Source organism: Antedon bifida, chromosome 5 (genome assembly GCF_963402885.1).
Source record: "Antedon bifida chromosome 5, ecAntBifi1.1, whole genome shotgun sequence".
Lineage (NCBI taxonomy): Eukaryota > Metazoa > Echinodermata > Crinoidea > Comatulida > Antedonidae > Antedon > Antedon bifida.
In genome coordinates, this window is record NC_136230.1 from 32018712 (window position 1) to 32044668 (window position 25957).

At 33.8% G+C, this 25957-nt stretch overlaps 1 protein-coding gene across 2 annotated transcripts in view; it reads right to left on the minus strand.

Moving 5' to 3' along the window:
* Positions 1–3538: 3538 nt before the first annotated feature.
* The window catches only part of LOC144843708 (neurobeachin-like), a 101657-nt gene continuing 79238 nt past the window's right edge, over positions 3539–25957 (minus strand). For both annotated transcript variants that reach the window (XM_078700602.1, XM_078700601.1), the window contains exons 38-54: positions 16153–16270; positions 15024–15126; positions 14500–14615; positions 12690–12802; positions 11831–11971; positions 11354–11473; positions 10960–11112; positions 10591–10758; positions 10395–10484; positions 9861–10041; positions 9571–9642; positions 9104–9259; positions 8516–8689; positions 7764–7865; positions 7127–7326; positions 6646–6797; positions 3539–5716 (exon numbers count right to left, since the gene is read on the minus strand). In XM_078700602.1, coding sequence (XP_078556728.1) covers positions 5626–5716; positions 6646–6797; positions 7127–7326; positions 7764–7865; positions 8516–8689; positions 9104–9259; positions 9571–9642; positions 9861–10041; positions 10395–10484; positions 10591–10758; positions 10960–11112; positions 11354–11473; positions 11831–11971; positions 12690–12802; positions 14500–14615; positions 15024–15126; positions 16153–16270 — 2250 coding nt within the window. In that variant the 3' untranslated portion in view covers positions 3539–5625. The remainder of the gene's footprint in view (positions 5717–6645; positions 6798–7126; positions 7327–7763; positions 7866–8515; positions 8690–9103; positions 9260–9570; positions 9643–9860; positions 10042–10394; positions 10485–10590; positions 10759–10959; positions 11113–11353; positions 11474–11830; positions 11972–12689; positions 12803–14499; positions 14616–15023; positions 15127–16152; positions 16271–25957) is intronic.

The window sequence follows — 25957 nt, forward strand, 5'->3', positions numbered from 1 at the left end:
TTTAATAATCAACTAACACTCAAAGCGCTCTGATCTTTACGAAATAGCGCTATATAAATGTCGCATAATATTATTATTATAAAGACCCGATTCTGCTACTGTCAATAGGTATGTATCTGTATAACAACAGACACTGTACTACATGACAGTGTACGGTGTTAAAAGTACAGCATTTATGCAGACAGCAACGTGGATAACTTGCTATAGTTATTCAGATACCACCTAGGGACAGTAGCAGAATGGGTTGTTATAAACAGTGCTGGGCTTACATTTGCCCAGTCAGTTAAAATGGCAAAATCAGCACTGTGGTCATGTTACAAGAGTTGTCAAAACAATATAGATTATCTGATAAAACTCTTAGAAAGTAGGAAGCTTTTTGCCATTTTTCCTCTGACTGCAGTAGCATTGAGACTAACACAAGGAGGACCTATCACCGTCCATCTTGTCTCATGAGACAATCACATGCGGATCATTTAAATTTGTATTCTTGTTTAGTACTATTAAAACTATCAATATTGTTGCGGGTGTAACTCGGCTCATGATTTAAATGACTTACCTTAACCCAAACAAATCTTGTTGTTAATTTTGTTGTAATATAAGAAATGGCTGATCAGATCCGTGTAACTCACCACCTCGTCTCTCATTGATAATCATGAATTTGACCGCCGAGTCTATTTCGCCCCAAATGTACATCCAAGTGTAGATCCACCTGTAGCTTTGCGTTTAATTTACATCCAAGTGTAGATCCACCTGTAGCTTTGCGTTTAATTTACATCCAAGTGTAGATCCACCTGTAGCTTTGCGTTTAATCAAAGGGCCAGCATTTTATTGGTCCTTTGGGTAAGTTGGGAGTTCAAAATTTTTTAATGAATTTGAATATACGCTAATTGTCTGAATCGTTACTGTATGTATTCAAACTGGACCAAAAAAAAACGTCTGCAGATAACTAGAGAACGTCAGATAATCATAGCTCTTAATAATATGGCGCGCTAAAGATATCTTAGTTTAAAACTAAGATCTAATTGAGATGTCCTAGATATCTCTATTTAAATAGTGATATCTCTATTAATAGAGATATCTTAGTTTTTAATAGAGATATTTTAGTTTTAAATAGAGATACAGTATCTCTGTTAATAAAGATATCTCTATTTAAATCTAAGATATCTCTATTTCTCAAATAAATGACAGCTTGGCGCGCCATATCTTAACTCTCAATATTGGGTGTTAATGCCTTAACTGCAACACTATGAATTAAAAACGTATGCAATAATTATGTGTTGTATTTTATTTTACAGTATGGTCTTGTTAAAATTACGGTTTGTGATAGGACTACTTATCATCGGTTTAATTTCAAATGAGGTTCTAGGAAGGTCAATCGGCAGACGTACGCGTAAAGTAAGAAGCGTCGTCGGCGATGATGGAAGTAACGTCGGCGATGCTGGAAGCAACGTCGGCGATGATGGAAGCAACGTCGGCGATGATGGAAGCAACGTCGGCGATGATGGAAGCAACGTCGGCGATGATGGAAGCAACGTAGGCGATGATGGAAGCAACGTCGGCGATGATGGAAGCAACGTAGGCGATGATGGAAGCAACGTCGGCGATGATGGAAGCAACGTAGGCGATGATGGAAGCAACGTAGGCGATGCTGGAAGCAACGTAGGCGATGATGGAAGCAACGTAGGCGATGCTGGAAGCAACGTAGGCGATGATGGAAGCAACGTCGGCGATGATGGAAGCAACGTAGGCGATGATGGAAGCAACGTCGGCGATGATGGAAGCAACGTAGGCGATGATGGAAGCAACGTAGGCGATGCTGGAAGCAACGTAGGCGATGATGGAAGCAACGTAGGCGATGATGGAAGCAACGTCGGCGATGATGGAAGCAACGTAGGCGATGATGGAAGCAACGTAGGCGATGATGGAAGCAACGTAGGCGATGATGGAAGCAACGTAGGCGATGCTGGAAGCAACGTAGGCGATGATGGAAGCAACGTAGGCGATGCTGGAAGCAACGTAGGCGATGATGGAAGCAACGTAGGCGATGATGGAAGCAACGTCGGCGGTGATGGAAGCAACGTAGGCGATGATGGAAGCAACGTAGGCGATGCTGGAAGCAACGTAGGCGATGATGGAAGCAACGTAGGCGATGATGGAAGCAACGTAGGCGATGATGGAAGCAACGTAGGCGATGATGGAAGCAACGTAGGCGATGATGGAAGCAACGTAGGCGATGATGGAAGCAACGTAGGCGATGATGGAAGCAACGTTGGCGATGAGGGAAGCAACGTAGACGGTGATGATGAAGGCAACGACGGCGATAATGGAAGCCTCGACGGCGGTGATGATGAAGTCAACGACGGCGATAATGGAATCAACGTCGGCGATGATGGAAGCAACGTCGGCGATGATGGAAGCAACGTAGGCGATGATGGAAGCAACGTAGGCGATGCTGGAAGCAACGTCGGCGATGATGGAAGCAACGTCGGCGATGATGGAAGCAACGTCGGCGATGATGGAAGCAACGTCGGCGATGATGGAAGCAACGTAGGCGATGATGGAAGCAACGTCGGCGATGATGGAAGCAACGTAGGCGATGATGGAAGCAACGTAGGCGATGATGGAAGCAACGTAGGCGATGATGGAAGCAACGTAGGCGATGATGGAAGCAACGTAGGCGGTGATGATGAAGGCAACGACGGCGATAATGGAAGCCTCGACGGCGGTGATGATGAAGTCAACGACGGCGATAATGGAATCAACGTCGGCGATGATGGAAGCAACGTCGGCGATGATGGAAGCAACGTCGGCGATGATGGAAGCCTCGACGGCGATGATGAAGGCAACGTAGGCGATGATGGAAACCTCGACGGCGATGATGGAAGCCTCGACGGCGGTGATGATGAAGTCAACGACGGCGATAATGGAAGCCTCGACGGCGGTGATGATGAAGGCAACGTCGGCGATAATGGAAGCCTCGACGGCGGTGATGATGAAGGCAACGTCGGCGATAATGGAAGCAACGACGGCGATGATGAAGGCAACGACGTTGATGATGAAGGCAACGGCGGCGATGATGGAAGCAACGTCGGCGATGCTGGAAGCAAAGACGGCGGAGAAGGCGAGTCATTGCCTTATGCCACCACCGATCTTTTCGTGCCGCCGGCAACAACAACACCAACACCCATCACAGATGGAGACAGGTGGACAACAACACCCATCAACGATGGAGACAGCTGGACAACAACACCCATCATTCACTTACTTAAACCATTAACCCCTAAACCCCGCGGGCCGCCCATGATTTTCATTCCGCCGACAACGGCAACAACAACGGCAACAACAACGGCAACAACAACGGCAACAACAACGGCAACAACAACGGCAACAACAACGGCAACAACAACGGCAACAACCATCAACGATGGAGAAAGTTCGCCGTTGATCCATTAATCCTTCAACCCCCCGAGCCGCCCGTGACTTTCGAGCCGTGGACATCGGGTACACCGATCAACAACTAATATGAAAAAAACACATATAATTTTCCCAATTTATTTTCCATTTTTGCTAACTTTTCGATACTATGATATACCGTAGATCGCCTATAGATGAATTACTACAATACATTCATCATACAATGAAAATAAATATACCAAGGCAAAACATTAAAAAACATCGCATACAAAATTCTACAATGATGGAAATATTAATAGAAATGTTATCGATAACTAATAAATTTAAATGAAGCATTTTGTTGTTATTATTTTTGTCTGAAAACTAGGCCTATGTGTTTTTCATGCCCCTTCCCCAAGGTTCGAGAGATAATGATTGCTAGGCAAACGCGCACCAAACAAGACTTTAAGCTTGGTTTCAACACGCAAGGACGTACGTGCAACGTAATTTGACCAATCACAAGCGATGGATCCGAACTGTCGCTTGTCATTGGTCAACTCGCTTGCGTTGCGCTTACGTCCTAGCGGAAACCAAGCTTTGATTTCCGAGCCGTGACTTATCTAGAAGCATGTCTTGAGAAGCTGATAACAGTTACAATATTTGTTTTAAAAAATCTCTCCTTTTGAGTATGTCCGAAGATTTGAAACTACGAAATTAATTTGATACAGAAAACAAGTGAAGAATGACTAAAATATCAAGAGTTAAGATACAATTATGTAAATCTATATCAAGGTGATTCAATCGTACAAGTTTATGGAGAATGATATATCAAAAGAAAACAACATACTGCAGGTGCGTCACAAGTTAACAAGGGCGCTACATTTCTAACACAAGCTATCTCATTCGTATTGCATGATGTCACGTGGTCTGTTCACGCTTAATTTACAAAGATATCCAACAGACCAATATATACACATACATATTTATATAGACCTCTAATTTATATAGACTGCTGTTACCTACATGTATAACATGTACAAAACGATGATATATTAGAATTGGTATAAAACTAGTTTTCAACCAGATAGAATAATTAAACAAGCAAGAAATATTTGTACAGCTGTGTTAACAAGAAGCCTTATTATAAATGCTGGTCCCATGTATATTAAAAACGAAACAGTATTCATATTTTATAATCAATATAGATATCTGACTAGTGCCCTCTATATATTAGGTAAATACGGAATCTATAAATAATATAAAAGAATGAAATTAACCTTTAAAAAAAAAATGAACAAATTTCACTCAAATCGCCATTTTTAACGTATGCATCAATGTTTTTGTTTAAATTTAGATATTGCATCCGTTAAAAACAAATTTTAATTAATAATAGTAAAAATATTAAATTGCAATTAGACACACAAGACAACAGACATTAAAAATATTCATATAGATGAAATAATACATTTTACCAACAACAACCAAATACAATAAATTCCTTAAAACTTGGTGGCTCTCCCAAAAATAAAAAAAAATGTGTAAGGTTATACACTGTTATATCCCGCATTTATTCCATTCAAAATGTATTATGAAAACCAACATACCAGCCCAACTATGGTGTCCAGTTGAACGTGTTAACTACATTTAGCAACAAATAAACTAGACCTATAAATCATTTATAACAAGCAACATTCACAACTTAAACCTTGTTGTTGCCTTCACTCTCTGTGTACTTTATAGTATTTAGTTTACATTGCGGTCTTTAATAAAAACCAAAGGCTACTTTAATCTCATAGAATCTAGAGGTTACTCTAGCTTACTCTTATTTCAAACATTTTATTCAGTCAATCATGCATTATTCGTTTTAGCCTAGTAAGTTATTTAATATTAATAATAAACAGGGGCGGATTCACGGGTTGTGCTAGGGTCATACACTCTTCCTTTTTGACAATAAAAATTGAAATAAGAACTACTATTTGATATCTATTTTTGACAGACTAATAACATTAAATGTTACCAGTTTAGAAAATTCTGGATTCTGGACCCCTGATAAACTCATAAGCAAGTAATACAGTTTTGTAATATTGAAAGAAAAATAACTAAAAAGTTTATTTATTATAACTACACACGTTCATTCTCAAAACACCTTACTAATCTCGCTATTAATTTTCTTTCTATTAGTAGTGTAGTGTAGAGTAAGCTTCTCATCCTTCATTCTAGAGGGCGACAACTTCAATATGCCTCACGGAATTCATGGTGCCACTTGTGAAAGTTAATTCGGAATGCAACAATGCTCCCTGTTGCCATTCCTGCTATTATAGTTCTGAAGGGAAACAAATAATACAGATAAACATTAAGACAGTAGAACACCGATCAAGGGACCTCTTCAGGAATCAGGGTATCACCTGAATAGAGCTTGGCCATAGTTTAAATCTATTCTACATCTATCAAGGGACCTCTTCAGGAATCAGGGTGTCACCTGAATAGAGCTTGGCTATAGTTTAAAACTATTCTACATCTATCAAGGGACCTCTTCAGGAATCAGGGTGTCACCTGAATAGAGCTTGGCTATAGTTTAAAACTATTCTACATCTATCAAGGGACCTCCTCAAGAATCAGGGTGTCACCTGAATAGAGCTTGGCCATAGTTTAAAACTATTCTACATCTATTATAATTATCATTAGTAAATAACAACTTACATATTCTATAATTAATATTGGTTTTTTTTGTAAATTATGGTTGTACTACACGTTAATATGGTTATCATTATTATGACTAAAAAAATTATTATGATTGATTGAATAAAGTTCCCAAGAAAGTTAAAACAAATATTGGCTCTCAATTGTTTCAATGAAAAGTGTCCTAAAAGAGGGTTCAATTGTCTACTGTAACTTAAAATAGAGTCCACTCTTTAAAAACTGGAAACTCTCCACAAACCAGATTTTTCTTGAGGTCCTAAGGGTACCAAATTCTTTTTTACCTAATATTAAGCCGACCCAACTTTGTCTGCTATTGAGAGAGTATTCAGAGTGCAAGTCTCGGATAAGGACTATAAACTGTAGGTCCAGTGTACACATCCAGCTCATGTGCACTTTAAAGAACCTAGTATATCTTTCAAGACAAGTAGGAGGTTACCCTGGTGTACTAGTATACACACAACCACTGATTCTGGTTAGGGTTACTCTGGGAGACCAGTCTTTGACTGAAGAGGTTACTCAGTATAAATAAAATAACAACATTTTGTAACTTACTTTTGACCATAAGCTATATCTAAAGCTAAGATGGAGGCATCACACAGAGGGAAACTGTACATGAGTTGAAGATCATGAGTCCTCCACACTTGCACTACTTTACCATCACCTCCAGTGATAAAATAATCTCCTTCAGCCTTCATTCTCAATGCCTAAGAGTTAATAAAATATTTGATATTAAATTTCATTTCATTAAATATTGCGTATTTGTAAAAAGATGAATATTTAGGCACACATAGCGTTTCATACATATAATACTTGAGTCAAACAAAAATTGAAATGTCGACTGGTGGACTAATATAAAAAAGACAATAACTACAGAGTTAGGGCAAGTCTATAATAGACAAACTTAGCAATTCAATGCAACAGGTTGATATGTACTTATCATGACAACTTTTCCAAAATCATTCTAGAATGATGACATTTCATGTAGTGAAACATTTTTTTCACCTGTTAAAAAAAACATAATGACGTTACATACATTGATTGTGTTAGACACAACTGCCATTTCAAGAAATTTTCCATTAATTGTAAAAGAACAGATTTGGCCTTTGTCATAAGCTATGAGGATCACGCCGGTCTCTGCAGCCATTGATGCCAGTCTAGGTGAAGTGCACTCTGTCGGAGGGGTCAAGGTTCGCAGCAGGTCACCAGTTACTGTGTGTAGTAAACATGTTCCTCCTAAGATAATAAAAAAAGAAGAAAATTAGCCATTCAAACGTCTAGTGATTGGTTGTAGTTTTGTATTTCTTGAATTTGTATTAAAATTAAGTTTGATTGTATTTAATAGTGGTTTTGACTGTTGTATACCATTTGATGTGGTATGAAATAAAATAACAAATAAAAAGACCAATAGCAAGCATTGAACTAATTCTGTGCTTTGAATATCTCCGTTTCTTCTGTCTACACTATTTTGAAAAAAAAGTGTGATGTGGCCAAATATGGTAGTGATATGACCAAATATGGTAGTGATATGACCAAATATGGTAGTGATATGACACTATCGTGTCCATATATATTTTTTTTGTCACATAAAGTTTGAGAGAGCTTTAGTTTCTAGTTTTAGTAATGATCAGGTCAAACTTTAACAAGCTTGCTGAAATAATCTTAGCACTCACCTTTGGCCCCACTAGCAACTAAACCTAGTTCAGTGCACACTGCAGCACATGTGATCTCAGTGTCATGCCCAGTTAGAATTGATCTTGGTGTTGCAACTTCACCTGAAAAGATGTAATGAAAGTACATTGGGATGAAAATACCATTGGGATGAAAGTACCATTGGGATGAAAGTACCATTGGGATGAAAGTACCATTGGGATGAAAGTACCATTGGGATGAAAGTACCATTGGGATGAAAGTACCATTGGGATGAAAGTACCATTGGGATGAAAGTACCATTGGGATGAAAGTACCATTGGGATGAAAGTACCATTGGGATGAAAGTACTATTGGGATGAAAGTACTATTGGGATGAATGTGCATTGGGATGAAAGTACCATCGGGATGAAAGTACCATCGGGATGAAAGTACCATTGGGATGAAAGTACCATTGGGATGAAAGTACCATTAGGATGAAAGTACCATTGGGATGAAAGTACCATTGGGATGAAAGTACCATTGGGATGAAAGTACCATTGGGATGAAAGTACCATTGGGATGAAAGTACCATTGGGATGAAAGTACCAAAGTGTCATGAAAGTACCATTGGGATGAAAGTACCAAAGTGTCATGAATTTCCGCAAGGACCAAATAAATCTCAATCTAAAGAAGTTGGATGCAACTCAACAACGTAGGCACAACACAAGTGAGTTGACCAATCACAAGTGACAGTAAGAAAAACAACATAAATATGAACATAAATTGAACTTACCATGCATATGAGCATCACCTAATACCCACTGTAACTTAGCACTCCAATGCCACACAAGCAGAGTAGCATCTCTGGAGCCAGATACAATATAACAATCACCACTAACTGGACATTCGGACCGGACCAAGCAAGTTACAACGTCCCAGTGTCCATAAACCACCTGACTCACTTTACCTATAAATAGAACAGTTCAACATGAATATCAGTGCATTGAGAGCTTGATTGAATCTGCTGTATAAGGTGGCAGCTAATTCATCTCAGCTCTTGTAGTATCTTTTTTTTTTTTTTTGGTTTATATTTAGGCAAATTGCTCACTATCCTTCTTAAAAGTGGCAATCACGTTCAACATATACACAAAATGCTGTACATAAACAAAGTCTTTTTACAAGTCTTTGGGAGTGGAGTTATAATTTGTCATTTGTCATTAGAAAAAATCCTGACATATGACAGAACCCAGGACCATTGGATTGGTAGCCAAGCATCATAACCACCAAGCTACAACTCCACTCCTCGCTATCAACATAACCAGTGAAACATGTGCTACAAACACCATCAACGACTACCATGTCACCCTCAACCAGTACTTACTGGTGTCTGCCATGTAAATCCTGAAGCTCTTGTCCCAGAATCCACAGGCCATTATAAAGCGATTGTCAGCAGTCACCACATAGCAATGAGGTTTCTTCTTGATATCAGGATCAATGTTATCGGTGATCTGCCTACGATGCATACCAGTCTGGGATACTGAAACATACAACATAGTATAAAACTGACTCTAAATAACAAGAGGCAAGCCATGATTCAACGTTTCAATCTTTGATTTATCATTTCAGGAATGACATACAAAGTTAAACAATTTCACCTTAAAATTTGGGAAAAAGTCTATGTTAGGTTAATGGCTTGAGATTCATTGATTTTACTGAAATAGATAAACCAGAAACTTAATACATTTTTTTTGTAAGGATAATGTACATTTAAAGTCAGGATACAAAGGTAGGCCTTCCATATATATGATGACCTAATGAATATGATCTGATGAATATACTATAACTCACATATCAGTGGATCCATGTCAATCAACAAGTTCTTTGAGGCTTCCATGGAAAACCCTGGGACTCCTGTATCCTCTGTAAAGAAAAGATTAAAATAAAGATTACAATACACTCTCACATGTAACAGTCAGTCCCATGAAAACATTACATTATTGTCATATTAGAACAAATAGAAAACAAGTAAAGCACAGAACAAAACAAAATAGTGTTTACAAACAAAAATAATGATATTAATAGCCTAAATAACAAAAATCATAGTCCAGAATCCATTCGTGGATATATATGGATCATACCTGCTACTTGGTTGTTCCACTTATTGATTGCAAATGTCTGATTACTAGCGACGGTGACAATAGCAGGGGTCGGAACAACTGGGTACGTGTTAGCCGAGACGTGGATGACTGGCGAGTTTGAAAGGAACTTAATGATCATCAAAACGTCCTGTTGGAGTCGATCTGAATACATCATTGGTGTCTGCAGCAACAAGAAATAAAAGTTATAATAATTAGTTACATACACTATCTACTTTTAATTTTCAACTTTAGTTCTTAATCTCAAACTAGTTTGACAAAAAAAGTGTGATGTGCCCAAATATGGTAGTGATATGACATCAGCATCATGTCCATATATGGGCACATCACATTTTTATGTCACATAAACTTTGATAATGTAGACAGAGCTTAAGTTAATATCCTTGTTTACCTCCCTTCCTTCGTTTTTAAAGTTACATTTACAGAATGAAAGACAGTACCAATTCAATAATTTACCAGCACCATTTTCTGTTCACTGGTGTGAATGTACCTTACTTCAGTAAGATAACAACTTACCATATGCATAGCTGAACTTCTAGGAGGATGAGGTTCTGTTAGGAGTTGAACTGGTGTCTGTCCAAAAGATTTGATTTGATTCTCGATTGCCTGTAAGTCATAAACAAGTTAGAGTATTAGGAAAATTCAGATACAGTGTGTCTAATTTAATTAATAATTAATTAATGCACGCAGAGAATATAAAACAAATGTTAACCTCTCGCATGACAGGATCTTCAATGGAGTCTAGATTGACGCTGTCTTCATACGTCAAGTAATAGAAGACGTTGGTGGCACGTACTGCCTCAGGTCCACGTTGCTTGTAACCGAAGATCAGGTCAATCCACTGATGTAGTTGACATGACACAAACTCGGACTCCAAAGCCTTAAGAAATAAAATGATACTTTGATTGGACTGTAAAAATGATCTTGATGTAGTATTAGTAATTGGTACTAAGTGTGAGGCCCTTGTCTACCATTCTGGCCCCAATACTGATTAGCATGACTGAGTGACTAAAAGAAGCATGTGCTAAAGTTCTCATTCTGTAAATTAGTCTTTTGAGTACTTGCTGAAATATATAATTACCAGTTTATTGATCCTAATAAAATCCTCTGGTGACTTAGCCCATGGTGGTAGAACCACGTCATCAACTAAGCTTCCATCTTCCAACTTGCCAAAGTTAAACTTGTTCTCATTTACAAACATGTCTGGTAGGTAGAAGAACTCCGGAATCAGTTCCTGTAAAATGAAGGTGAATGAAAGATGGCATGATGATATAAAGGATGAAAAATTATGGTTTGATTTTGGTTACATGTATCAATGAACTATTGGTTGAGCTTAGAGTTTACTATATAATAACCAATATATAGTTACAGACATTTAACAACCAAACAACATAATATTTTTAACAGTAGCTTAACAGGGCAATGGGAGACAAAACTGTGAGACCTAGAAACTCTACGAGGGTTTACAACTCTACCTTGACGTCGGACGTATCTCTTTGCGAGTTCTTCCATGCAGTTGCTATTGAAGAGAATGTTCTTGTTGCATGGTCAAATTTACCTCCTTGTAAATTAAGAAAGAAAGTAGAAAAGGGTTCCTAAAAGAACAAAAGAAAAATATTATTTCAACATCATTATATATGTGAAATGTTACCTAGTTGCTGTCATAAACCTTCCAATACAGTATTTGTATTTGAATATTTATTATTAATTATTTTTTTCATTTAGCTTCTGTATTTCAAGATGGATGTTTTTAAAGGTTCTTATGCAATATGCTCAAAGGGAATTTGACAGCTAAAATGAATTTATGAACTACTATTCTTGACAGCTATTATTATTATATGTTGGCGCTCCCCGGTTTTAAAACATTCTGGATCCGCCCCCTGGCTCGGTTCAAAGGTCATTTGTAGTGAATAATTGTTGTGTTGTTTGGAGATTAATGTGACTTAACTTACGATTCTGATTAGCCATGCTAAGGTAAAGGCTGATGTAGAGTAATGGGTTCCATAATGAAACGGAGGTATTTTATCATCTTCCCAACTTTCATACCGTTCTTGAAAGAAAGCCTTCCGGCTCGGGTTCAATGCACCGATAGGCTGTGATAGGAAAAAAATGTATGGTTCATATAATAAAACTAATTGCAGGATAAATAAGTGAATTCTAAAATAACTAGAAAAGACAATATTGTGCATTGAAGACAAGAATGAAGGTAAAGGTCCCGTGTTCATTCAAAAAAATAAAACGAATAAAAAATGAATATTATTCTGAACATAGGGTAATGAGCTGTTAGGAGCTCATTGTACTAAGCCTCTGCATTACGTGGTAGGGTGACCAGTTCCTTTCCACGCCGCCTTATCTTCCCTACTATTTTCAACCAGGTACTCATTTACAGCTGAGTAGACTTGGAGTTGTGTGAATTGAACCCAGGTCTCTCTGTATGACAGTCAAGTGTCCTAACCACTCGACTAGCCAACTCTTTGACGAGAAGACAAGAATAATCAGATGATAAAACACAATCATACATTTTAAAGTTTATTTCATGTTCAACAAGCAGTCTGACAAATGGAAATCAATTTAAAAATTGAATTCACCCAGCCTATATTAATAAACATTCACTCTGTAGCAGGTCTACCTTGTCACATAAGAGCAGTCTTAAATTACCCCTTAACCGAACCTCTCCCCTCACTTTCCTCATGTACGAAAGGAAAATGCTAACAATTCTCGTTAAATGTAGTGCACTATGCTTGTTGTATACCAATACTGTAACCAAATCCGAAGTAAACGTTTCTTAACATTCAATAAGTAACGTCTTACCTTAGAAAGATCTCTGAAATTACTTGGAAGTGTCAGATCCAATTCTGTCGATTCATAGTTTGTTAGCACCCAAGGGAAGATTGGATATTGGTTGATATCATTGTACGTTCGTCCTGTAAATATAAAATGACGAAATAGGTCAGATGTTGAAATTATATACTTTGAATATCAACATAATCATTTAACTTGTTCTAATGTACAAAGTATTAATACTGAATGTTATAGAAGGAGACATGATGATAGTAGAATATTATAATAGTAAGAATACATCATTGTTGATGCATCATCATAGTAAGGTTGTAGTAGAAAATATTGAAAGAATATGATAATGATGAAGAATATGATGATAATGATGAAGAATATGATGGTAATGATGAAAATATGATGATAATGATGAAGAATATGATGATGATAATGATGAAAAATATGATGATGATAATGATGAAGAATATGATGATAATGATGAAGAATATGATGTAGATAATGATAAGATATGATGATAACGATGAAGAATATGATGTAGATAATGATAAGATATGATGATAACGATGAAGAATATGATGTAGATAATGATAAGATATGATGATAACGATGAAGAATATGACGATGATAATGATAAGATATGATGATAATGATGAAGAATATGATGTAGATAATGATAAGATATGATGATAACGATGAAGAATATGATGATGATAATGATAAGATATGATGATAATGATGAAGAATATGATGTAGATAATGATAAGAAATGATGATAATGATGAAGAATATGATGTAGATAATGATAATATATGATGATAATGATGAAGAATATGATGTAGATAATGATAAGATATGATAATGATGAAGAATATGATGTAGATAATGATAAGATATGATGATAATGATGAAGAATATGATGTAGATAATGATAAGATATGATGATAATGATGAAGAATATGATGATGATAATGATAAGATATGATGATAATGATGAAGAATATGATGTAGATAATGATAAGATATGATGATAATGATGAAGGATATGATGTAGATAATGATAAGATATGATGATAATGATGAAGAATATGATGATGATAATGATGAAGAATATGATGATGATAATAATGATGAAGAATATGATGATGATAATGATGAAGAATATGATGATGATAATGATGAAGAATAATCATAAGATATTATGTAGATGATTGTGATGATTGCTATGATGTTTTGATTATGATTTATAGTATTGATGATAATTAAGATAATGAAGATTATTTCTATGAATTATAAGGAACATTTAAAATTTGACTGCTAGAGTTTACTCCTTCAGTGATTAACCATAATAAAATTGGTTAAGCTCCATCAGTGACCAACAATAATTTACGATAAGACAGTTATTTTAGGATAAATTTCAAAAATAGCACGTTCTTATTCTTCTATTTGAATGATTGATGTTTCATCTCGTTGTCTAAAATCGACTTGGTTTTAAAATTCCTTTTTAAAAGATCATTGGAACAAAGCATGCCATAATTACGACCCCTCTAGGGACTATTTTGTTACGCCCTTCTCTATCAACTGCCAACGTGATAGTTTCTAATTGATAATAGTTGTCGTTAAACTTCTTACGAAAGGACACAGATTATGCAGCAGACAAGCTTTATGTGCGTCACATTGATGTTAATGATAGCCTTTAAATCGTTTAACAAATGTGTTTTTACTAATGGAGTTGCCAATTAAAAAATATAAAAGTATATGTAAAAAATGAAATGCATAACTAATTTCATTTCAGTATCATGACAATACTTGTCAATGATAGAATTACCTGCTATGGTATTGAGGTACATTAAATACTCAAAATTTGTGATATCTCTTCTCTGCCAGGCTTGTGTCATGGTTGACGACTTAAACAGTTGCTTTGGACTTGCCAAAGATACCCGTCTGCAAATTTACAAACAACATTAACATTATATTTACTATTATATTATTTGCATACATATATTCGTTTTGACATTCCCTTTAATTCCCATTGTGAATGACTGGTGCACTTCTTTTCTTTTTGTCTTATTCACAATATTTTTGAAAACATTTTTATCTAAAGCTCTGTCTACACTATCAAACTTTATGTGACAAAGAAATATGATGTGCCTATATATGGACATGATATCATCACTACCATATTTGGGCACATCACACTTTTTTCTGTCAAACTATTTTGATAGTGTAGACTGAGCTTCAAACATTATTTCTGTTAATGTTGATTTGCTTATTTGCGAAAATATTGAACATATTTTCCATGTAATTATTAATGTAGTTTGAGAAAGCAAAACAAGAAGTGAGTTAAGTCACCTTGAGGGGGGTATAGCATATTTGAGACCAACACCAACTCTTGGAAGAGCTGCTACCACTTTCTTTACTGTTGCTTTGTTTGCTAAGTTGAACATCACAGAAGCTGAAAACAATGAGAAATTAGAGATGTTTTGCAAAAACATTTAGATTATACCTATAATAAATAAAATATGTAATGTTTATTTAAAGTAGTGGAAAATCAATATTGAAAAGTATGCTGTGCAGAAAGATATTATTGTCCCAAAATACTGTTTCACTTTGACCAAAAAATGGATCTAAAAAAAAAATATTTTACACAATAAACCATAAAAATATAGTCAATCAGAACTCATTGTGGGTAAGAGAATGTAATTCTGGTTAAATGTAACTGTTTATTTTGTGTTTTTTAAAAAGCAAAATCATAATTTTGTTTGTCGAGATTGAATAAATTGAAATGTTGCAATGCTAATTCTTCTTGGAAGCCATTTTATTATCGTAAAGGTAGCGATGAATAAATAAGACTGGAAATACAAGCCTAGCTGTGTAGAACTGATGGATAGCAAATAGAAACGAATGTGACATGTCTTACATGCAGTGTTTCCAAATATCCTGTAACATAACCAAGATGAATGCGACGCCTTTTGGTTTTTGAAAGGAATGGTTTTAGGGTTCTTTACAATGACTAGAACATTGACAATGATAGATGTGATTATAGGGAATAAGTTGCCAAAAATATAAGATTGCTTATGTAAGGCCCAAGTTGGAATGAAAAGAACATTTTAAAGATAGTAATTAGTGTACATGAGATTTTGTAAAACTCTCCTTTAATTTATTCTACTTTAGAAATTGATAATAATGTTGATAATCATACGTTCTTTAGATTGATGAGTGTTAGGATGGGTAAGAATCTAATAAAGGTAGACATTTTTGTAATTAAATATAAGAGACAATCTGAACATTTTAATTATAAAAGTAATATTGTGTTGGTTGCATAAAAACTTGAGTTAAAAAACCTAGCTATCCATCAGATCAACAGAGCTAGGCTTGAATTTCTTGTCTTTTGTTACTTATCACTACCTTTACTTGTTAATGAATATGATTATTAAATCATCTGTTAGAAAAAACACATTTCAAGAATATTTATTCTTACTTCTGTTTGATAGGAAAATTTCCAACGCAGTGTTTTGTAGGAGATACCTCCTTGAGAATATAGCTCGTATATCGTTGAAGTGCCATCGCCCATGCAACCCTTCTGAGTAGGCTAGAATCTATAAAGATAAAAAACAATACAGAACATGATTCAAACAATCTTTAACCAATTTAATTTAAAGAAGGAATCCCAAACTAGAATTGAACACACATTCAAATGCAGATGTCACGATATGAAAATCAAAGTAAACATTATTATAAAAATACATTGTTGAAATAATATACAAATTTACAACAATAATTACAACACTTATATGTAGTAAAAGCATAGCAACAAGAAAACTATTGAAAATGAAAAGAAAATCAATATAAAAGGTTAATAAATATTCAATATTCAACATTCATTCATGTATATATAAAATGTATGAAATGTATATCTTTAAACTATGTTGAGGTCATAGTAAAATAGAAAAAGAAACATTGTTGAAGTTACATAATAAAAATATAAAATTACTTAATTATCAAAAATATAATGTTGATTGTCAATTATAAATAAACAAAAGAAATGATAATGATTCAGAGGACTAGATATTGTGTACAAGCAAATGACCTTATGAACAACGATAACATGTGACTGTTATAATCCAATTGTAAATGGCAGAATGAAAAGGTTTATGTGCGGACGAGAGACCGGCATAAATCTGGAATCACAGTCAGATTCACGCTGACAAGAAAATGCAATTAAACATCGCTAACATTTTATGAAGAGGGTTATAGAATCTTGACATATGGTATTTTACAAAGATGTTTGGATTAAAATCAGATTATACGCATGACGTGAACTGCTTTCGTTTTTTTTTGCTATCGCAAATAAAAATCTTTTCAAAACTTTGTAGAAAACAATTATGATGTGTTCTACAGAGAACAAAAACAAGACAAGGACAAATGTGTAGCTACTTTTAAAAGCTATTACCAGTTAGCTTAAGTTAACATTTTGATTGGAACCACAGTCTGTGGCGCCGGTTACCAACTGGGATGTACCCGTATCTATTACTATAATTGAGACACATATCAGATATACACAGCTTAGCATGGTTGTAGGCATCTACTCTGTGTCAACTTCTATGTACATAATGTTGGTAGATGTAAAGTAGTTTTTATACTTTGTAGGTCTTGCCCCATAAGAGTAAATTAAACCGAAATGACTGTGTTATTATTTATTTAAGATACATTTAAACAATTTGATCATATATTGTATTTAAACAAGATATCAAGTTTTATTTAAAAAAAAGACAATTTATTTTCATCTATAGTAATTAACTGGCTTTAAATTATTTTAATTACTTTGAAGACAATGAAAAAAAAGTACTCAACAATCTCATTTAGGCGATTATAATCTTTGGGCATTGGCTTCATTAGGTATGTTATTGGTATAAAAGCAACATCCACAACATCAATAAACAATTCTAGTTGAATCAGGCTTTCTTGATTTGTGAAACGTGTAAGTTGAGCTGTTTTTTGTTCTACTGCAATCGATTTTACTACCGAATTTGAAGCTCTGCAATTGTTCAGTCTGACATATTTATATTTGTATGTACAAACTTGTAAACATACATGCCTATAGCAAATGAAATTTTACATCGACGATTAGCATCTTTGACATTTCTGGAGCTTTTGCTTCGGATGTTTTATAATACTCGTGCAACGGCTCTTTCGGGATCGCAGGCATTTGATATTGATAACATAAATGCGTATTTTGATCGAAATCTGGTTTAATGAGTATACTTAACCGATTTCTTACTACTTAAAACAGGACATTAAAATGCACCCTATGAGTGAATGGTGCATGTTGTGAATCGTGTAATGGACGAAGTATCGCTTGAGGGTGCAACAAACACGTTAAAACATGATACGGTTATAGAATGATTAGGGTTATATCCTGCAGCATGTTAGTTACACATGAATGAATGTAATTTTATTAATATATTTTTATATGGAAAAAGTGCAAAGTGGATATCTTGTTCTCTATCTGTCAATCTTTATGTAAAAAGGCTAATTTTCAAAATGGTCGTTAACTTAAGTCAATGACAATAACGGATTAAGAAATATAATTATAATAATTAGCTTAAAATATTAATAGGCATCAATAAATGCATTTTATTGTACGAATGTCACTTGATACAAAAATGATAACTTAATTTCTTTTTTATATCATGACAATTACTGTGTCATTGACATCCTGGTTCTTTCATTACCAAATTATTATTATCATTATTATCATTGTGTATATTATTATTATGAAAGTTTAAACAAGCGTTCAGCACTAGGTGAACATTCACAGACAATGTTTAAACTTTCTAATATGTTAATCAATGAGCTTTCATTTGAGGAATTATTACTTAGTTATTACATTTAATATCATTATATTTTTATGTAGTGTTGATCATCTCCAACATTTATTGTAATCAAATGATCACCTGAAAATATAAAATTATTCATTATTTTTGTGCAAAAATGATTGGCAGATGTAGTGCTAATCAATCTGCCCTCTATGGTTGAAGATGAGGTGCACTTTTAAGTAATACATAATAATGTAAAATGTTATTTCTATTTTTAGAGATATTATATTTCCAAACAGCTGTTTAGTACAACTTTCACTAGATGAATTGTAGTTTCAACAAATGTTTTTATTCATTTGTTGAAATGACTGGCATGGGAGCAATCAATCAGTTGTTCAAGGTTTATCATTTTTAATAATGCTATTCCTATATTTAATTGGAACAAAATAAGATAATGTAGAATATCACGTAGTTCACAAGGCATGAAATTGGTATTGTAGTATAGTGCGTTTATGTAATTCTTAATAATTATAAAACTAGATTTTATTTTTTCATGCTGATGAATAATAGGTAATAATTGGTTTTTTTGTTGTCGTAATCTTCGAAACAGAAAAATAAATTTTTTAAATTCCTCTTTTTCCTTTTGTTGCACCATCAAAAAAAAAAAAAATCAGTACCATAAAGTAAATTACTAAAATAATTTTTAAAACATAGCTTCAGTTTACAAATAAAATAATAAATCAATTACATGTAATTAAAATGGAGAGAAGTGAGAAACAACTAATGTGGTTAGGTATATCTTCATTAAGCACATCCCTGGGTTAATGGCAATTATTTAACAAAAGAATTGAAATTTAAAACAGAACTTTTTTGTTTACATCTGTATATTGAACTGTAATATTAAATAAAAAATAAAACCTTCTCAAGACAGATGCATTTTGTTTTTCTCATTTTTTTGGGACCATTTTTTCATAATGTTTATACTTTTAAAGATAATTTGATATTTTTACATCCATATTTGAAAGACGTTGAACTGCAATATAAAATCAGAGAACCGAATCCACCTTCTCAAGATAAATGCATTTCCTACTAAAGCCATATCAATGGAAATTAAATGCATATATTTCCAAATACTATTACCATTGCTCATCTTCAAAATCTAGATCTAAATATACTTAATTTAATAACAGTTGACCATAAAAGCATTTATCACGTGGGAAAAAAACTGTTGTTACTTATGGTGGGATTGCATTTATACGAGCTACGGTGAAACATATCAATCATGTCTGGAGCAGGTGACTTACGGACAGAGACTTGGCCGGTATCGAGATAAAGCCGCAGTTCACGCCAGTTATATCCCCGTGAAAACATCACACAGGACACTCATTAGTTGGCCATTACACGCATAAAAGGATTTATCATCGTAAGTTAGTTTCATTAGAGCGCCAATAACGTACGTCATGAAGCGTGCATTGTGAATAGGCACGTCCATTATTTCTAATCCAATTTAGCTAATAGCGATTCGGTGGTGTGGCAATTTAGATGTATTCTTGTAGTTAGTATTTTATGTTCATTGATCATATATCTTTCACATCAGCAACATTTGTGAGTTAAATACCTTAACAGTGTAGACAACTACACAGAATTCACTTATGGCCATCATTATTTCAAGATTTTTTATTGTCTTTTTTCAGAATCAAAACATTTTAAACTACATATGATTATATATTATTATTATTATCTACAATTTGTAATTTACATTTTTTAAAGCAAATTACATATTTCGCATAGACATATCAATTAAAAACATTTTTTTCATTATTTTTTCTGTGCTTTGTTTCGTTTGTGATTTTAATTACTCACATAGTAATACTATAATTATTTTAACAAGGGCCTTTTTACTTTAATTTTAAACAAAAAATGTACATTTTAACTGGTTTTTTTTGGTCATTTAAAAAAAATATATTTGAGGTATATATTTTATCCCCATCCCTTTCCCATCATTCATAGGGTATTTTAAAAAATAAACTGAGGTATGGCTCTAATCTCATTATACTAACTGTATCTATTCTTCTTAAATGTTAACTGTTTTTTTAGTCATGTTTAAATATATATTATATTTATACTATACTCTAGACATTGATTTCAGTTCTGATGATGAGAATAGTTTCTCAAAACAATTCACAGTATTTTAAGGCAGTTTGCCTGTTCATTAAATGCCTCACAATTTTGATTTTAACTCAAGTTTGGTGGTATCATGATATCATATTTTATCCTCATTCCTTTCCCAACATTCATAGGGGTATTTAAAAAAAATCAGAATAATAACGATAATGTGTTGGATCTTCAATCATAAAAGGAAGATGTGTAATTTATTAGTAGTACATATGTTTATTATGAGAACACAATCAATCATTCATGTTGCAACACTTTGGCTTATTAACAGCACAAACCATCTTTGTTAAAAATCATCTTAAACAATCCTATTGTGTAAGTTAGTATCTTTGTATTTATCATGGTTTTAAAATATGGGTGACCAACGGCTGCCAAAACATATCCTAATATCCTATCCTTTGTATTGCAGTACCTAAAATGTAGGGGGCATGGGCCCAGCTTTGCCAAACACCTTCCCTATGTGTACAAAATGTTTATAAAATGTTTTAAGGAAGCGAAACAGAAAAAAAATACTATGTTTAAATGATACACATTTTAAGGTAATATAAATGTATTTTGTGATGTTTTTAAAACCTCTGGCTTATTCCTTTTAAAAAATCATTACAAACCCAAGTCATGTGGTTTTCACTATTATATAAACTTAACAGCAAGATCAGTAATGTAATTAAAATGTGATTTATTATGTAAAATATGTTGAAATAGTAAATGATTTTTAATAAGAGTACGTTGATTTCTTAATTTGATTGTGCTGGATACTTGAAGACAAAGGCAAGTTTAAACATACTAAAACGAGCAAAGCAGTAATCGGTAATGATACCCTGATGAATAGCCTGTTAAGTGGACTCTCTGAAATAGGAGATCAATTTGAAATCAATACTACTTCACAGTAACAACTAGGACTTGCTTTCAGGTCTTTTGTTTTCAATAATTAAAAGGACTAAATAACAATACTATGAACAAATAATGAAATTAAGAAAATGGGGAATAATCATTGTAAAAATTAAATAAATCAACTGATTAATATAATTGTTTAACTCTAAAATTGTCAAAATTGTGGTCCAAACATCAACCCTAAGCTCTGTCTACACTATAAAACTAAAACAAAGGTGTGATGTGCCCAAATATGGTAGTGATATGCTTAAATATGGTAGTGCTATGACATCATCATGTCCATATATGGGCACATCACATTTTTTGCCACATAAAGTTTGATAGTGTAGACAGAGCTTTAGTAAATGCATCAATGAACTTCCAATTAATTGATATTTGAAAGAATATAATAAACATGAACTTGATCCTACAAACGGTGGCTTAGGGATTGGAAAGATAAAGCAATCAGTAAGAGCTCTTAATTATCACACATCTGCTTCAATGAAACACCATTCTGTTAACAAATTAATGTAGAATACTTGTTTTGAAACAGTTTGCGAATTATTATTATTATACCTGATTATGAATGGTAGACTGAGAGGCCATCATGCAGAAAAAGTGTATCAATGAGGTGGGTGGACGTATTGCAAAACACACTACAGCTTGTTAAATAACAATTTTAGAAAATTCGAAATATTTTTCTTTTGATAATATTGATATTTAATTTAGTTATCATTTTGACCAAGCTTTTAATTCCAGTAATTTAAATACACAGTAACAATAATAGAATGTTGATGTGCAATTTGTATTTGTGAGTCTGCCAAAACCAAAAGAATTTCCAAGATTATGGATACTAAAGTTGTTTGAATTGAATATGAAAAATAATAGAAAGTTCACCACAAAAAGTACATACATTAAATATGGAAATTGCAATCGCACAAATGATAAGAAATGTCACACAGTTTTGGTAAAAAAAACGAGGATATTAATGAAACCATTCCCAGTAGGCTAATCCTGGAGGATAGGTGACAACTTAATCCAACAAGAAAACTTAATCAATATGTATTATTGATGTTCAACTGTGAAAAGGAATTAAGTGAGATAATTAAGTGTCTAATGAGATGGGAAGAAAAGATGGTATTGATTTCAACATAAGTCTGTATTAACTTTAAGCAGAGTGCAAATAGGCTAAAGTTTTGTATTGATGTCAACATAAGTCTGTACTAACTTTAAGCAGAGTGCTTATACGCATAAGCCTGTACTATTCGGCCATCCCTCAACTCAACCTTTTATTCTATAGATAAAATCTTCTACTAGAACATACATATACACACTTGTTGTTTGTAGTTTAGACAAGTTTGTTTTATTTGAGAACAACTGAAATATAACTTGGATTTAATCAACCAATTAAAGAAGCCGTGTAAATCCTCCCTGGATTATCATTGGATAAAAAATAATAATTCAAAAAGAAAATAATTGTTTGAAAATAGCAAAAGCATGACAAATGTCCAAAGAAAATGTGACACAAAACAAAGAATTAAATCCTGAATTAGTGGGAAAATGGTAATTCAGCATAGTTAACATGAATCAACAACTTTGTCCATGTCCAAGACAAATGCGGTTTAAGCCGGGAATGATCCAATATTTTACGAGACATTTCAACCAGGTTACAATTAGTCGGGTTGTTTATGTCAAGAAATCCTACGAGACATAAAATAGATTTCTACCTATGTAATCTGAACCCGAAGCAGTTTTCTCAAAAGCCTTAATAGCTAGTCGTATTCTATTCAGAGGTTTCATCTTACTCACTACTAAAATCAAAACTACACAACAACAACCGCTTTAAGTCATTTACAAGTTTGCAATTTTGATAAATTAGTTTCAAAAGCAGATACAGACACTTTGCAATTTAGCCAGATATAGGATTGAATTACAAACAAGTACAAATGCAGAAGAACATCTACATTATTCAATTAAACATCTAAACATTATTAATTATTTTAGTACTTTGTAGAAATACAACAACTTAACATTTTGGTATTTTCTATTGTCACAATAGATTATGGATTATCTTTCTATTGTTGCAATATAATGAAACTACTGTAACTTCTTCTACTCCTTTTTCCTTTTTAAACAATTCTGACTGAAAAACAAAGTTTATCATTCCAAACTTCACTCTTTGTCATTTGTTAAATTGATGTTTAACATGATTAAAGACAACACTTTTACGTCTTAATCAAGATTGAAATCAATCACCAATTTTCACTTTAATTGGTCGCAGAAACATTCTTAATGACTTTGATACAACAATGATGAGTAGAAAAGACAATTGATAAATTAACAGAACGTCGGCCATGTACTAATTGACACAGAGAGTAGAATTTAATTACACTGTGTTTATTCTGTTGAGTACAAGTTTACGATAGTTTCATGCTTTTTGTTGAAAGTCGCAGGAATACGAAACTAAACACTAGAGTATGTATAAATGCAAAGGCAAATTAGTGGAAAAATGAGAATGATTTGGAGTACCAGTGGATGGATCTCAATGAAGATACAAATAAAATAAGCAGAAAGCTAAATCAAAACAGTAACTAACAAGAAATTGGCAAGATTTTGGAAAACACTATTCCTTCGTCAGCGTTAATATGAGTCGAATAGAATAATAAATATGTAGGCCTACAGAAAAAGTTATGTATCTATGAAAGTTTCATGTATTTTCTTTTGGAAGAACTTTACATTAACATAGTACACTGCAGTACAGCATAAAGTTACCTTTAATAACAACTTGAGATTGACAGGGAATCTGTTCTAAATGGCTATCAAGACAGTAACTATTGATGTGTCTCACGATTCTGAGTGACAAGAAAAAGTTATAAACACAACTTTCAACAAATCATTTTATAATTTATTATCTAAAGAAACATAAGAAAACACCTGTGTTTACTCATGAAATTGAGTGAAGAATAGGCCTACTTTGAAATCTATTGGAATAGCCAATTATTATCTTTCATTTTTCTCATGTGATGGACTGTCAACAAGTAGAATTTATTTTAAAGTATTTTTATTGTTGTAATTTTTGAATTACTTAATCATTTACAAAGGAGTACATTTTGAAACTTTATTCCCTTCCGATGGACGTAAGGTATAAAAGATTACTTCTACCTGGGCCTGGACAACATAAAGTGTTTAGTTCTAAAGACAGGAGACTGACAGCTGTACAGAAGCTGATGACGACTTGCAGCCGTAACTAAACAAATGTTAGGCCATCACGATGCCAGCATAACAAGGTTATTGTCTGGATATCCCTGTTATTATTTTCACAAGCAGACATTGTCCAGTTAGGTATTACATCTTTACACAAAAACCTGAAAGGTTTAATTGCAGACAGCCAACATGCGGCTGGAAAGTTTAATTGTTTTGTTTTCTTACGATGTTGTTTATGGTAACAAAATACGAAAAGACGATGTTTTGAGGAAGTTTCCTACAGTTTGTGTTTAAAGTTCGTAAACACAACCTTAGAGGTTGCTTCCGACAATTACCTAAAATCGATGATAGCAGAGATAATTATGGCTCCGGACGATCGTAAAAGGTATCTAATTGAATGATTATTAAATTTCAAAGCAATCTGATATAACACAAGAGGAAGATGGGAAGAGATGTGACGACGATAAGTACAACCGTACGATGTCCATGATGTCGAAATGATTTGAAAACGATGATTTTAATAAGATCGTGATTCCGACAGCGGTAATAAAAATGGACGTTCTAGAAGCGAAAATGTAAACGTACGATACGATAATACGGCAAAGAGAAGGCCTACTAAATTGGTTATTAATGTGACAAATAAATGGGGAAACTAACGTGAATTTTGTTTGAAACATTTTTTCCGTACAATACACATTTTAAAGACGTTTCTCCGTTTGTGATAGTCGGACAAGAATCATGAGAATGTAGTTCGGTGTGATTGGGAGTGTAATTCCTCCGTGGTTCAAATTATTTCACTTGTAACCACTTGCTCAAGTGCGTGTACTCTCCATTGCTAATTGCCTTTAATGCCATGCTAAAGTTTATTGTTGATTGTACGTGAGTTTCGCCTTTGACTGATAAATCTTGCGTGTGGCTATATCGTCAAACTGTGTCTTTTTAGCGGTGAAAGTTGCGTAAGCGTGCTATTCAATTGTTGTTGTATGGTTTGTATTTTATGAGACTGTTATCCTCAGCCGTGCGATTCAGGTCTTAAAAGTTGCTAAAATAACCCTTAAATCATGATTATTTTGTTGCTTATATTCATTAAGGTTCATTTGAATAGTTATAAAATTAAATACGAATCGTAACAAAGACGTACGTATGTACGTTTCTGGTAAAACACGGCTGGTCGTTATGCTCCTAGATTATGGGTTCGAATCACAAAAAGACTGTTTT